The sequence below is a fragment of the Asparagus officinalis genome, chromosome 4 (genome assembly GCF_001876935.1).
Source record: "Asparagus officinalis chromosome 4, Aspof.V1, whole genome shotgun sequence".
NCBI lineage: Eukaryota > Viridiplantae > Streptophyta > Magnoliopsida > Asparagales > Asparagaceae > Asparagus > Asparagus officinalis.
Genome location: NC_033797.1, coordinates 24,894,705 through 24,906,498, shown reverse-complemented (window position 1 = coordinate 24,906,498; position 11,794 = coordinate 24,894,705). Strand labels below are relative to the sequence as shown.

At 43.8% G+C, this 11,794-nt stretch overlaps 1 protein-coding gene across 1 annotated transcript; it reads right to left on the bottom strand.

The window, feature by feature from the left end:
- LOC109836990 (putative receptor-like protein kinase At3g47110) lies at positions 925-4,933 on the bottom strand. The gene is made up of 2 exons (XM_020405068.1): positions 2,044-4,933; positions 925-1,464 (listed from the first exon to the last, which is right to left on the bottom strand). Exons 1-2 carry the CDS (start codon positions 4,913-4,915, stop codon positions 1,061-1,063), a joined length of 3,276 nt encoding a protein of 1,091 aa, XP_020260657.1. The 5' UTR covers positions 4,916-4,933; the 3' UTR covers positions 925-1,060.

Genomic DNA, 11,794 nt, shown 5'->3' with positions numbered 1-11,794 from the left:
GATTGAGTCTGTTATCATGGATTTACTCCACTTCGTACTGGACGCAACACGTAGGACATTTGGTTGTTTTTGGTTTTGGCTTAGTTTTGGGAAAAACTTCACCGAGGTAGAGATTTGTAGAATTGGCAAATACATTTGAAAAGTTCAGGATAATACAAACAGGAAATACTTTTGGTGCTTTCTGATCGACCGCTGAGCAAGTCCGGTCGATCGAAAACGTGCACACTACAGGGTGCATTTTCGGATTTCTGGTCGGTCAACTACGGCGTCAAGTGCGGTCGACCGCGGACCCTATAATCGATTTTTGAGTTTCTATCATTATGTCCGGTTGACCACGAAGTCAAGTGCGGTCGACCGCGACTCGGGTTTGAGCCTGGGCTTTGTTTTCTGATCCGTCTTGTTTTGAGTTGATATATAACCCTAATCACGATTATTAGGGTTAATTGGGAGAGACGATTTTGAGCAGTTTGAGATAGTTTTGTGCATCCTTTGAGGGAGAATTGGTGAGAGATTTTGAGAGCTTTGTTTGAGGGTTTTTGTTGAGATTATAAATCCTATTTGTATTCTCTTTATCTCTAATAGTAATAACTCCCCCTCCTTGCCCCGTGGACATAGACAACTTGCCGAACCACGTAAAATTCATTTGTCTTACTGTGGTGATTGTGTTTTACTTATTGGTTGTGATCTATCTCGTTCTTGTTCGTGCTCTTTCGTGTGTTTCGAGTTCCGCTGCGTACAACATTGACACACCATTGACACTCCCGTTCGCCAACAAGATAACTTGAATTACAAGACCAAGAAACTTTGACGTAGCAAAAGCCTTCAAACACCATGTGAAGTAAATAAAACAGAAGAACATGTAAGTCACAAGATAGAAGGAAATCAAATAGAGGTGAAAACAGTCGGTCCTTGGAGCAGCATATGTTCTATAAATTCTTGAGTCCGAGATATTCCTATAATCGGTATCATTAGATATAAGTATTCACAAGACGATGATTAATTAAGTAAACAGTAGATGATAACAACAGGAAAAGGAACATACTATCAACCAAAGCGTAACCTAAGCTTCACAAGCTAAGGCAGTTGACGTCTCAGGAACCGGGAGCTGGGACATGTATTCCTTTCTTATCTTCTGCAGCCTGGGAGCCACAAGTGTCATTGGAAGTCTTTCCATGGGTGATGCGCTTGAACATATCAAACCCAACTCGATAATAGATGACAGGCACTGGTTTGTGGCAGATAAACCTTCTGCTTTATGCGCAGCATTGGGACCCTCTTCTAAAAGATCGTGATCCACAACATTCAACAAAGAAGCTGAATATGCTTCGAGTATCCACGCTCTCATACTTGATTCTCCACTGAACATCGCATCAGTTGGCTTCTTTCTCGTGATCATTTCCAACAGAAGGATTCCAAAACTGTAGACATCGCCAAACTTTGAGACGGTTCCCGTGGAGCCATATTCTGTTACAGGCATCATTTTCAGTGAACCAATTGGATTAATCCTATCAGCACGCAGAAAGACACATAGAGAACAATGTTTTAGAAGTTCAGCTCTCAAAGTTAAGCTTCACTGAAAATTTATTATGGACCATTCAACGAATGATTTGTATCCCTAAACTTTATGAATACAACTTAGGGATGAAGAGTGAAGTAGCTTGATATATTTTTAGTTCACAACTGGAGGTCAATTCATAAGTTATGATTATTCAAACCATGAATACTACAGGCAATTAGAAAGAATGAATCAGCTAAGTGCCTCACGCGCACGCGCTCACACACACAGAGATGTATGTGTTAATACACACGCACATATGTACGTACATATGTATGGGGAAAAATGTATATGAGCTAACGGCTCATTTTGCAAAATGAGCTACCCACTAATGTCAATAGTGTTTAGGCCCACCTAGTTGTTGCATCGGGTGGGTGTGGGGTCTTGTGTGTAAGCGGACAGCTCATTTTGCACAATGAGCTGTCAGTTCATACCGATTACCGTCATATATATATGTGTATGTGTGTGTAACTTATTTTTAGGTATACCTGGAGCGATGTAACCCATGGTGCCTGGTGTGCTGGCTGATACTATAGACTTATCACCAAACAGCAATTTCGCAATGCCAAAGTCACTCACATGTGCCGTCATTTCTTCATCCAACAAAACATTGCTTGGCTTCAAATCGCAATGGAGAACAGTATGAGGATGGCGATGATGAAGATATTCAAGTGCCAATGATACGTCCACCACTATGTTTAGCCTTTGAAGTAAACCGAGATGGGCATCAGAATACAACCATTGATCAAGGTTCCCTTTGGGCATGAATTGAAGGATGAGAGCTTTGAAGTTCGGTTTTGAACATATACTGATGATTTTGATAAGATTCCTGTGTCGGATCGTGCTCAAAGCTTTACATTCTGATTCGAAAGAGTTTGAAGCTCCTTTGACATCCAAGTTCAAGACTTTCACTGCTATAATCAATCCATCATCAAGACATCCTCTGTAAACTGAGCCAAAGCTCCCCTTTCCAACTAGATTGGCTTGGTTGAAATTGTCTGTTGCATGAACAAGCTCGTGATAAGAAACCAGTCTATGATCATCTAAACCTTGAAACTCAGTGTGCGCTACGTTTTCTTTCACCATCCTCCTACGACAGAGCACTAGCACAAGACACAAGCTAGCAGGAACAATCACAATGAGAGCAACAACTGGAAGGATATATTTAAGAATATGCAGTTTTCTCCTTGAACTTGAAGTTTCAACATTTGTATTACAAGGAGGGAAGTCTAGTTGAGGCGCACCACAAAGTGCTATGTTCCCCTCCAAAGATGGAATGCTGTGGTTCGCGAAAACTCGGCCTTTTGGAATTTGTCCTTCCAATTTGTTGAATGAAAGGTCTAGATTACCAAGAAGAGGAAGGTCACCTATTGACTTGTATATGGAGCCCGATAGAAAATTGTGAGATAGATTAAGATATTTGACATTTATTAGGGAACCGAGAGATTGTGGAATTTCACCTTGAAATGAGTTGCCAGAAAGATCAAGACGTGTAAGCATCACAAGCTGACCAAGGGCATTGGATATGTTACCTGACAACTTATTCACTGATAGATCCAAAACATCGAGGGCCTTCAAGTTTCCTACTTGTGGAGGAAGTAGTCCATGAAGGCTATTCCGCGAAAGATTTAGTTCGATTAGATTCCTTATGTTCCACAAGCTCATGGGAATGGTTGATGATAACTGGTTGGAAGATAGTGACAAGTGCTGTAGCTGGGTGATGTTACCTATTGAATCCGGTATAGGTCCAATGAGTTTGTTCTCATCAAGGTACAGTGCGCCTAAGCCTCTCATTGAATTGAGACTTGATGGCAGCAGTCCACTGATTTTGTTGCCACCAAGGTACAAAAGCTGAAGCTTGTCTAGCTTTGCAATATCCTGAGGTATTGTTGCGACTAGCTCGTTCGTACTAAGATCCAGAAGAAGAAGGCTGCTCAAGTTGCATAGTGTTGCAGGAATTTCTCCTCCTATGTTGTTTAGAGCCGCAGAAAAATAAATAAGATCAACAGAAAGATTTCCGATAGAATTCGGAACCACGCCTTCAAACGCATTTCGTGAAATGTCAAGATACACTAGATTCCTACAATTTGAAAGCGATGTGATGAAGTCAAGTCCTCCAGTGAATTGGTTTTGATTGATGAATAATCTGGTGAGCAATGGCAGGGACTTCCCAATTGTAACAGGAATCTCTCCCGTTAAATTGCTAGAAGTAACTTGGAGAAAAGTAAGGGTGGAAGCGTTCATAAGGGAGTTCGGTAAAGTACCACTCAACCTATTAGGACCAAGACTTAGATTTTCAATATTTGGTAGATACCCAAGCTCCCCGGGAATTACTCCTTTGATTTTATTGAAGGCTAGCTCGATTGTTATCGCATTTGTGAGGTTTCCAAAGGATGATGGTATTGTTCCGGTTAGACTATTATTCCCAAGATACAATTGTCTAAGCTCTGAAAGGTTGCCAAGCTTGTCAGGTATGGCTCCAATCAACTGATTGGATGTCAAAGAAAGAATTTGAAGGCCCTTGCATTGAGCAAGGCTTGAAGGGATCTCACCCGTTAACTGATTAAGCGAGAGACTGATCTCTTCGAGATTGACTAGATTTCCCAAATCCTTAGGAATTTCCCCTTCGAACCCGTTAAAGCTTAGTTCAAGAATGGTAAGCTTCGTAAGATTCCCTAGAGAATTTGGGATTCTTCCAGTCAACTGATTTTTTCCAAGAAATAACACGTTGAGATTTGACAGGTGGCCAAACTCAGCAGGTATGGTGCCTGTAAACCCATTGTATGACAAGGAGAAAGTTTCAAGGCTCCTGGATTCAGCAAATGCAGATGGAATCTCACCTGTCAACTGATTAGCTGAGAGAGAGAGAAATTCAAGGCGAGGGAGCACGACGAAGCTGTTGTTCGATGGCAGAGTGCCCGTGAGATTGTTATAAACAAGAGATAACAAGACCAGTGAAGACATGTTGAATATACTGGTAGGAATGGGACCAGATAGGAAGTTATCTTGGAGAATGAGCCTCTTCAGACGCGGTAACCGAGCAAGGGACGGAGGGATGGGGCCTCTAAGGCTGCAGTTTGCAAGGTCGAGCTCTGAGAGGAAAGAGAGGTTGCCAAGGTGAGGGGAGACACTGCCCTGAAGGCGGAAATCTCGGAGTTTGATGGAAGTGACTCGTTGATGACGACTGCCGCAAGAGACTCCGACCCAGCTGCAGAAGGAGGTGTTGGTGGTCCAGTTGGTGGCCAGCATGCCATAAGGGTCGTCGATTTGAGCTTTGAAGGACAACAGAGATTCGACATCAGTGATGTCGGTGAATGTCCTTCTTGATGCTGCACGGTGAGATAAAGAGGAGGTGAGCATTAAAAGAACCTTCACGTACAGAAGGAAAAAGGGTTGCAACTCCATGAGGTAACTGTTATAAACAGAGAAATTATGGAGTTGGGAGAGGGAGTTCCAGTCTGTGCGGACAGAAGTTTGGAGCTTCATAGTTAGTTTATAATGTCACACCGGCCGGTAGTTGAGACAAAATGACAAAAATGACGTTGAAGTTAGCTCTAGACAAGTAAACCCTCAAGAACAGAGCATAGAATCCTATGATACCGAAATATATAAACAAGCATGTTCATTTTAAATGCTTAATCTTTGAGGACCCTCAGAATGTATGAGTCATGGAAAAATGCTCTAACTAAAAAAAAGAAAAAAAAATTCTCTACATAATCATCCTATCCTTGAAGATAACAACACAATCATATTATAGGCAGGTAAAAGATTCCCCGTCTAAATCCAAACCCCCTCCCAGAAGTACAAAGATTAAAAAGTGATGTGCAAGCTTCCTTCACCGAGGGATTTTAAACTATTATCCAATGTCGATGTTAAGGAGATGAGATTAATTAATGACGATCTTTCATTGCTCAGGTTAGGAAATGGGTAATCGCCTTTGAGTGGTGGGGGACTTGGTATCCTATTTGAAAACATGATTACCAAGCCGAAGACATGGGTTCAATTTCACAGCAAGATTAAGAGCTTAAGTGAAGCTTTAGATAAATAACCAGTATCTGTTTAAGCTGAAAAATAGCGGATAAAGCTTTACAAAAATTAATGATTTTACCAAAGAATATGCGCAAATTATACAAGCGACTGTTGCGCGCAGCGAAAATTTCGGCAGCACTTCGGTGTTGTGCGCAGCGGAAATTTCGGCAGAATTTCTGGTGCACAATAAGAGAGAAAGATCGATAAGAATTCCCGTCTCACCAAGGAGACAAGAATCTGAAGCGGATATCTCAACCAAGTGAGATATCGGCTCTTCCTCTCATCAGTTCTAGGACTGACCTGTCGAGGGATCCTAAAACTATTACAATTGCCACAAACTCAAACAAATTAATTTTTACGTGGTTCGGCAAACTGCCTACGTCCACGGGGCAAGGAGGGGGGAGATCTACTATTAGAGGGGAGAGAATACAAGTAGGGTTTACAATCACTCAATCTAAACCCTAACACAATCTCTCAAACCTCTCACACAATTATCTCTCAAAAGGGAAACACAAATAAAAGAACAACTGTAAAAGGACTTTGCTTTCCTCTGTGAATAGCCGCCTAAAAAAAAACCTCTGTACGCTGCCCTGCTTTTCACCTGCACCCAGCCCCTCTCTGCTCTCAGCCACCTTTTCTTTGCTCTGTACCTTTTTCTCCTCCTGCGCTTGCACCAAGCCGCACTAGGTTACGAATTGTTGGTTATTTATAACATAGGAAATCGGGTCTTTGGGTGGGCCATCATGCAACCGCTGGACAATCCCCTTTAAACCGCTGGATCCAAACTTCCTCCCACAACTTCATTCATGTGTTCACACTTGGAGTTCGTTCCAAACAAAACGTGGGTGGTCCCCACATGTCTTCACACACACGGTTTCACAATTCAACAATTCTCCACCTCGGCGAAGTTTTCTCAAAACTGAGCCGACACCAACCAAAACAAATGTCTCACTTGTTGTGTCCAGTACGAAGTACCCAAATGGCCGCGAACGACCTCAATCCAATAGAAGAGTTCGCAACCCTTCTCCAATATCATCAACTCTGCGGCTGATAGCACCTCCAATGGCCTCAAACACCTCCACCTGAGGCGAACCAATGGCCGTATCCAAACTATGTCTGCCAGCTGCACTCGATTCAAAACCCAACTCATCATCTGCATCCGAATCCAAATGACTTCCACGCTGTGTCACCTCAGCTGGAATCCCAACCAATGCAGAATGACCTGGAGTATGTGGGAAAATTCCCACCCAATGTGGAGTAGCATCAATCTCCACCCGCTGTGATACCTCTAAGGTCTGTCCAAAACTCTTCACCTGCTGAGAGTCAATCGGCTCCCTCATCGAAGCCTCATACAAAGTGACACTACCAGACCTATCTTCTAATGGAGTTTTACCTCCAATCACAGCAGTTGACAACTCTTTAATATGATGACCTAAATATGTCGAAGCCTCTGTCCAGAAACTCTTCTGCAGACCATTGCTTGACAACAAACACCGATCCTCCTCCAGCAAGGCACGGTTCTCCAAATTTGCCACCCTATCTAGTTGCCCCAAGATTTCCTTTCCAACGAAGTGTCTCGAAATGCCGTGAGCTCGGCTCCAATACAGAAATAGGTCCATCTTGTACCTCCCACCAGAATGGAGTACCTTCACCTTTCTGTCTATTACACACTTCTTCAATTTGTTGGATACTACTAGGACTTTCTCCAAAGGGGATTTGGTTGCAACCCAAACACGCCTAGAACAGCCACCAACAAAGGAAACTAAACGTCTATTACCTCCCAATGATGTCCCCTTGGAAGGCCCCCAAACATCCACGTGAACTCCTCCAGAACGACCCTTAGCACGGTGAATAGAGGTGCCACACTTCACCTCGGTCTTCTTGCTCACATCAACATGTTCACTGGACTTCAAACTGCAGGTCTTTGCACCCTCTTTCAATCTATGCGAGGAATCAATACTGGAATGGCCAAGCCCCAAATGCCGCAGTCTAGTCGAATCAACAGAAGTCGCCAGCTCTCCACCTGTCACTATACCTCCAGTCAAGTAATACAGGTTATTTCTCCTGACGCCCTTCATCAAAATACGAGAGTCTCTCGCAATCTCGAGAACCATGTCCTCAACACGAACCTTCAGACCCTCTCCAACCAAAGCTCCAATCGAGATCAAGTTCTTCCTCAAAGAAGGAACATATCTCACATCAACTCCCTAACCGTCCCGTCAAATATTTTTATGTGAATTCTTCCTATCCCAAGGATCTGGCATGCACGGTTATCAGCCATGTACACCACACCACTATCCACCAGCTTCTCAAAACTGGAGAACCATTCCCTTCTAGGGCACACATGATAGGTCGCACCACTATCCAACATCCATTCAGATTCCTCCGAATAGCTATCTGTAGGACTGATAGAAAGCGAATAAATAGAAGAGTCAGAATTATTACCATCCGATACGATGTTTGCTTCTGATGATGGTTGCTTCCCTTTTCCCTTCTGCTTATTCTTCATCCATTCGTCGAGCTTTGGGCAGTCTTTCTTCCAATGACCAGTCTCCTTGCACCAAGCACACTGATCTTTTCCTACTCTAGACTGTGACTTCCAATTCTTTCGGTTTGGACCCTTCCCTCTTGCGACCAACGCCTCCGCTACCGGCTCAACCGAAGCCTCCTTATCCTTCTTTCGAAGCTGATAATTCACAAGTGCAGCGGTGACCTCACTATACGAAAGTGATGCCTTCCCATTAATCAGAGTAAGAACGAAGGTCTCATATTCCTCGTCGGGCAAGGAACTCAACAACAGCAACGCCTTGTCCTCATCTTCAATCTTGACATCCACATTCGCCAAATCCGCAAGAAGCTTTGTGTAGTGGTTCATGTGATCTCTAATGGAGGTTCCCTTCTTCAACTGGAAACGATAAAGTCTCCTCTTCAAATGCAAGCGATTTTCCACACTCTTGGTCAAATACTTGCTTTCGAGAATCTCCCAAATCTTCTTCGCAGAAGTCTCATTCATCACATCATATTTTAGATCTTGAGTCAAACAAGACCTAATCACACCACACGCCGTTCGATTCATCTTCTTCCAAACCTTCTCTTCAATCTCATCTGGCTTGCCATCTAACTCCAATGTATCCTCCAAATTCTGCGCGTTCAGCGCATCCAAAACCTCGCATCTCCATAATCCAAAGTTGTTTGTGCCATTAAATTTCTCCACATCTATCTTCATAGAGTGGATATTCAAACTCTGAATGGTCTTCGCGCCAGAAGAACCACCCTCGACTCCCGAAGCACCTTCTTTCCCCGACATCTTACGCACCAACGAACAAAGAATAGATCCAAACTGAAAGATAGAGTCTTTACCAAAAGATCCCACCTTTATCACCAACGAAGTCCTAAACGGGCCTCCAAATTGATCTACTCCTCCAACCAAACCCTAGATCTGGAACCTGGGCTCTGATACCACTTGTTGTGCGCAGCGGAAATTTCGGCAGAGTTTCTGGTGCACAATAAGAGAGAAAGATCGATAAGAATTCTTGTTTCTCAAAGGGAACAAGAATCTGAAAGCCTAATATCCCATCAAAGTGCGGCTCTTCCTCTCATCAGTTCTAGGACTGACCTGTCGAGGGATCCTAAAACTATTACAATTGCCACAAACTCAAACAAATTAATTTTTACGTGGTTCGGCAAACTGCCTACGTCCACGGGGCAAGGAGGGGGGAGATCTACTATTAGAGGGAGAATACAAATAGGGTTTACAATCTCTCAAACTAAACCCTCAAACAATTTCTCAATCTCTCACACAAATATCCTCACAAAAGCTACACAAATCCCCTGAGATTTTTCTCCAAAGTCTGCGCTGCCAATTTGCCTCCCTGCTCTCTGCACTTGCGCCCAAAGAAGAAATGTACGCTGCCCTGCTTTTCACCTGCACCCAGCCCCTCTCTGCTCTCAGCCGCCTTTTCTTTGCTCTGTACCTTTTTCTCCTCCTGCGCTTGCACCAAGCCGCACTAGGTTACGAATTGTTGGTTATTTATAACATAGGAAATCGGGTCTTTGGGTGGGCCATCATGCAACCGCTGGACAATCCCCTTTAAACCGCTGGATCCAAACTTCCTCCCACAACTTCATTCATGTGTTCACACTTGGAGTTCGTTCCAAACAAAACGTGGGTGGTCCCCACATGTCTTCACACACACGGTTTTACAATTCAACATTCGGCAGCACAACAAGAGAGTCAGATCACAATAAGAATTCTCGTCTCACCAAGGAGACAAGAATCTAAAGCGGATATCTCAACCAAGTGAGATATCGGCTCTTCCTCTCATCGTGTTCTAGGACTGACCTGTCGAGGGATCCTAAAAGCTATTACAAATCACACAAATAGCGATACAACCAATTTTACGTGGTTCGGCAAATTGCCTACGTCCACGGGGCAAGGAGGGGGGAGATCTACTAATAGAGGGAGAGATTACAACTAGGGTTTACAATTACTCACAACCTAAACCCTCAAACAAACTCTCAGATCCCTCACAAATATCTCTCTACAAAAGGATCACAAAAGGAATACACTTTTCTTTCTGCAACCGCACAAAAAAGAACTCCCTGCACTTTTTCTTTTTCTTCGTGGCCGCAATGCACCAAGCCTGCTTGCAGCTGCCAATCAAAAAGACTCCTTGCTCTTCCTCTGTAGCCGCAACACATGCACAGCCGCAACCCCCTCAATCCTCTGAGTTTCACGAAACCCTAGGTATTTATATTGTTGCGGTGTAAGTATCTCGAGTGGGCCTTGTTTATATTGTTGCGGAAACAATTCTGTTGCCCAGCTCGTGGGCAAGTGGTCCCTACTCACAATTCTCCACCTCGGTGAAGTTTTTTTTTTAAACTGAGCCGACACCAAAGCAATCAAATATCCCAACTTGTTGTGTCCAGTACGAACTCAATCCATAACAAGTCGAGAACCCGAACGAGAGTCCAAACAATCTCACCCCCATCAAAATCAACTAATCCAAAACCGGCTGCATCTGAAAGACTGCCTACGTATCCTCTTGCCCAAGGAATCAAGCCACCCGTAGTTCATCCAAATGGCCGCCAACAGTCTCAACAATCACGAATATGCAACAAGTTTCGACAATAATCAAACTTGTTGCTCGGAACCACCTTAGTGAGCATATCTGCCGAATTATCCTTCGTGTGGACTTTCACAAGTTCCACATCACCATCTTCAAGAACATCCCGAACAAAGTGATAACGAACGTCAATATGCTTCGTCCGCGCATGAAAAACCTGATTCTTCGCCAAATAGATAGCACTCAGGCTATCACAATGAATAGTGACGGACCTCTGCGATATACCAAGTTCCTCCAAAAGTCCTCGAAGCCAAATAGCCTCCTTCACAGCCTCCGTAACTGCCATATACTCTGCCTCCGTCGTAGACAAAGCTATTGTCGACTGTAAGGTGCATCTCCAACATACCGGCGCACGGGTCAAAGTTAGTAGACCGGCGCTTATCCAAATCCCCGACATAATCCGAATCAACATAACCAATGCATAGCTGCCCACCTGTAGTGTCCCGCTTATAAACTAAACCAACATTGAGCGTACCTCGAATGTACCTCAAAATCCATTTCACAGCATCCCAATGACCCACTCATGGATCGTGCATGTATCTCGATACCATGCTCACCGCCTGTGACAAATCTGGTCTCGTACATACCATTGCGTACATCAAGCTCCCAACCGCGCTCGCATATGGAGTCTTCGACATCAACTCACGATCTTCAACTGACTTCGGTGAAAGACCAGCTGAAAGCTTCAAATGGGCTCACAATGGTACACTAACTGGCTTCGTATCCATGCTAACATGGAATCGCTGTAGAACTTTCTTCAAATAAGCCACCTGTGTCAAACAAATTCTGCCCTTCTTCTTGTCTCTGCCGATCTCCATCCCTAGAATGCGCTTCGCCTCACCCAAGTCCTTCATCTCAAACTCATTTGAAAGCTGAACTTTCAACTCATCTATAGCCGACCTGGAAATAGAGGCAACCAACATGTCATCGACATAGAGCAACAAATAAGAGTCATATATATTTCTTCATCAAGATCACCATGAAGAAATGTCGTCTTCACATCTAACTGATCTAACTCTAATCCATACTGTGCCACCAAAGCTAGCAAAATCCGAATCGAAGAGTGCTTCACCACCGAAGAGAA

Excerpts from the sequence above, each read along its gene's own strand:
- LOC109836990 (XM_020405068.1), bottom strand. The coding sequence starts at position 4,915 with ATGCTCACCTCCTCTTTATCTCACCGTGCAGCATCAAGAAGGACATTC. Across the intron at positions 1,465-2,043 it reads CATGGGTTACATCGCTCCAG|AATATGGCTCCACGGGAACC; the intron begins GTATACCTAAAA and ends TGCCTGTAACAG.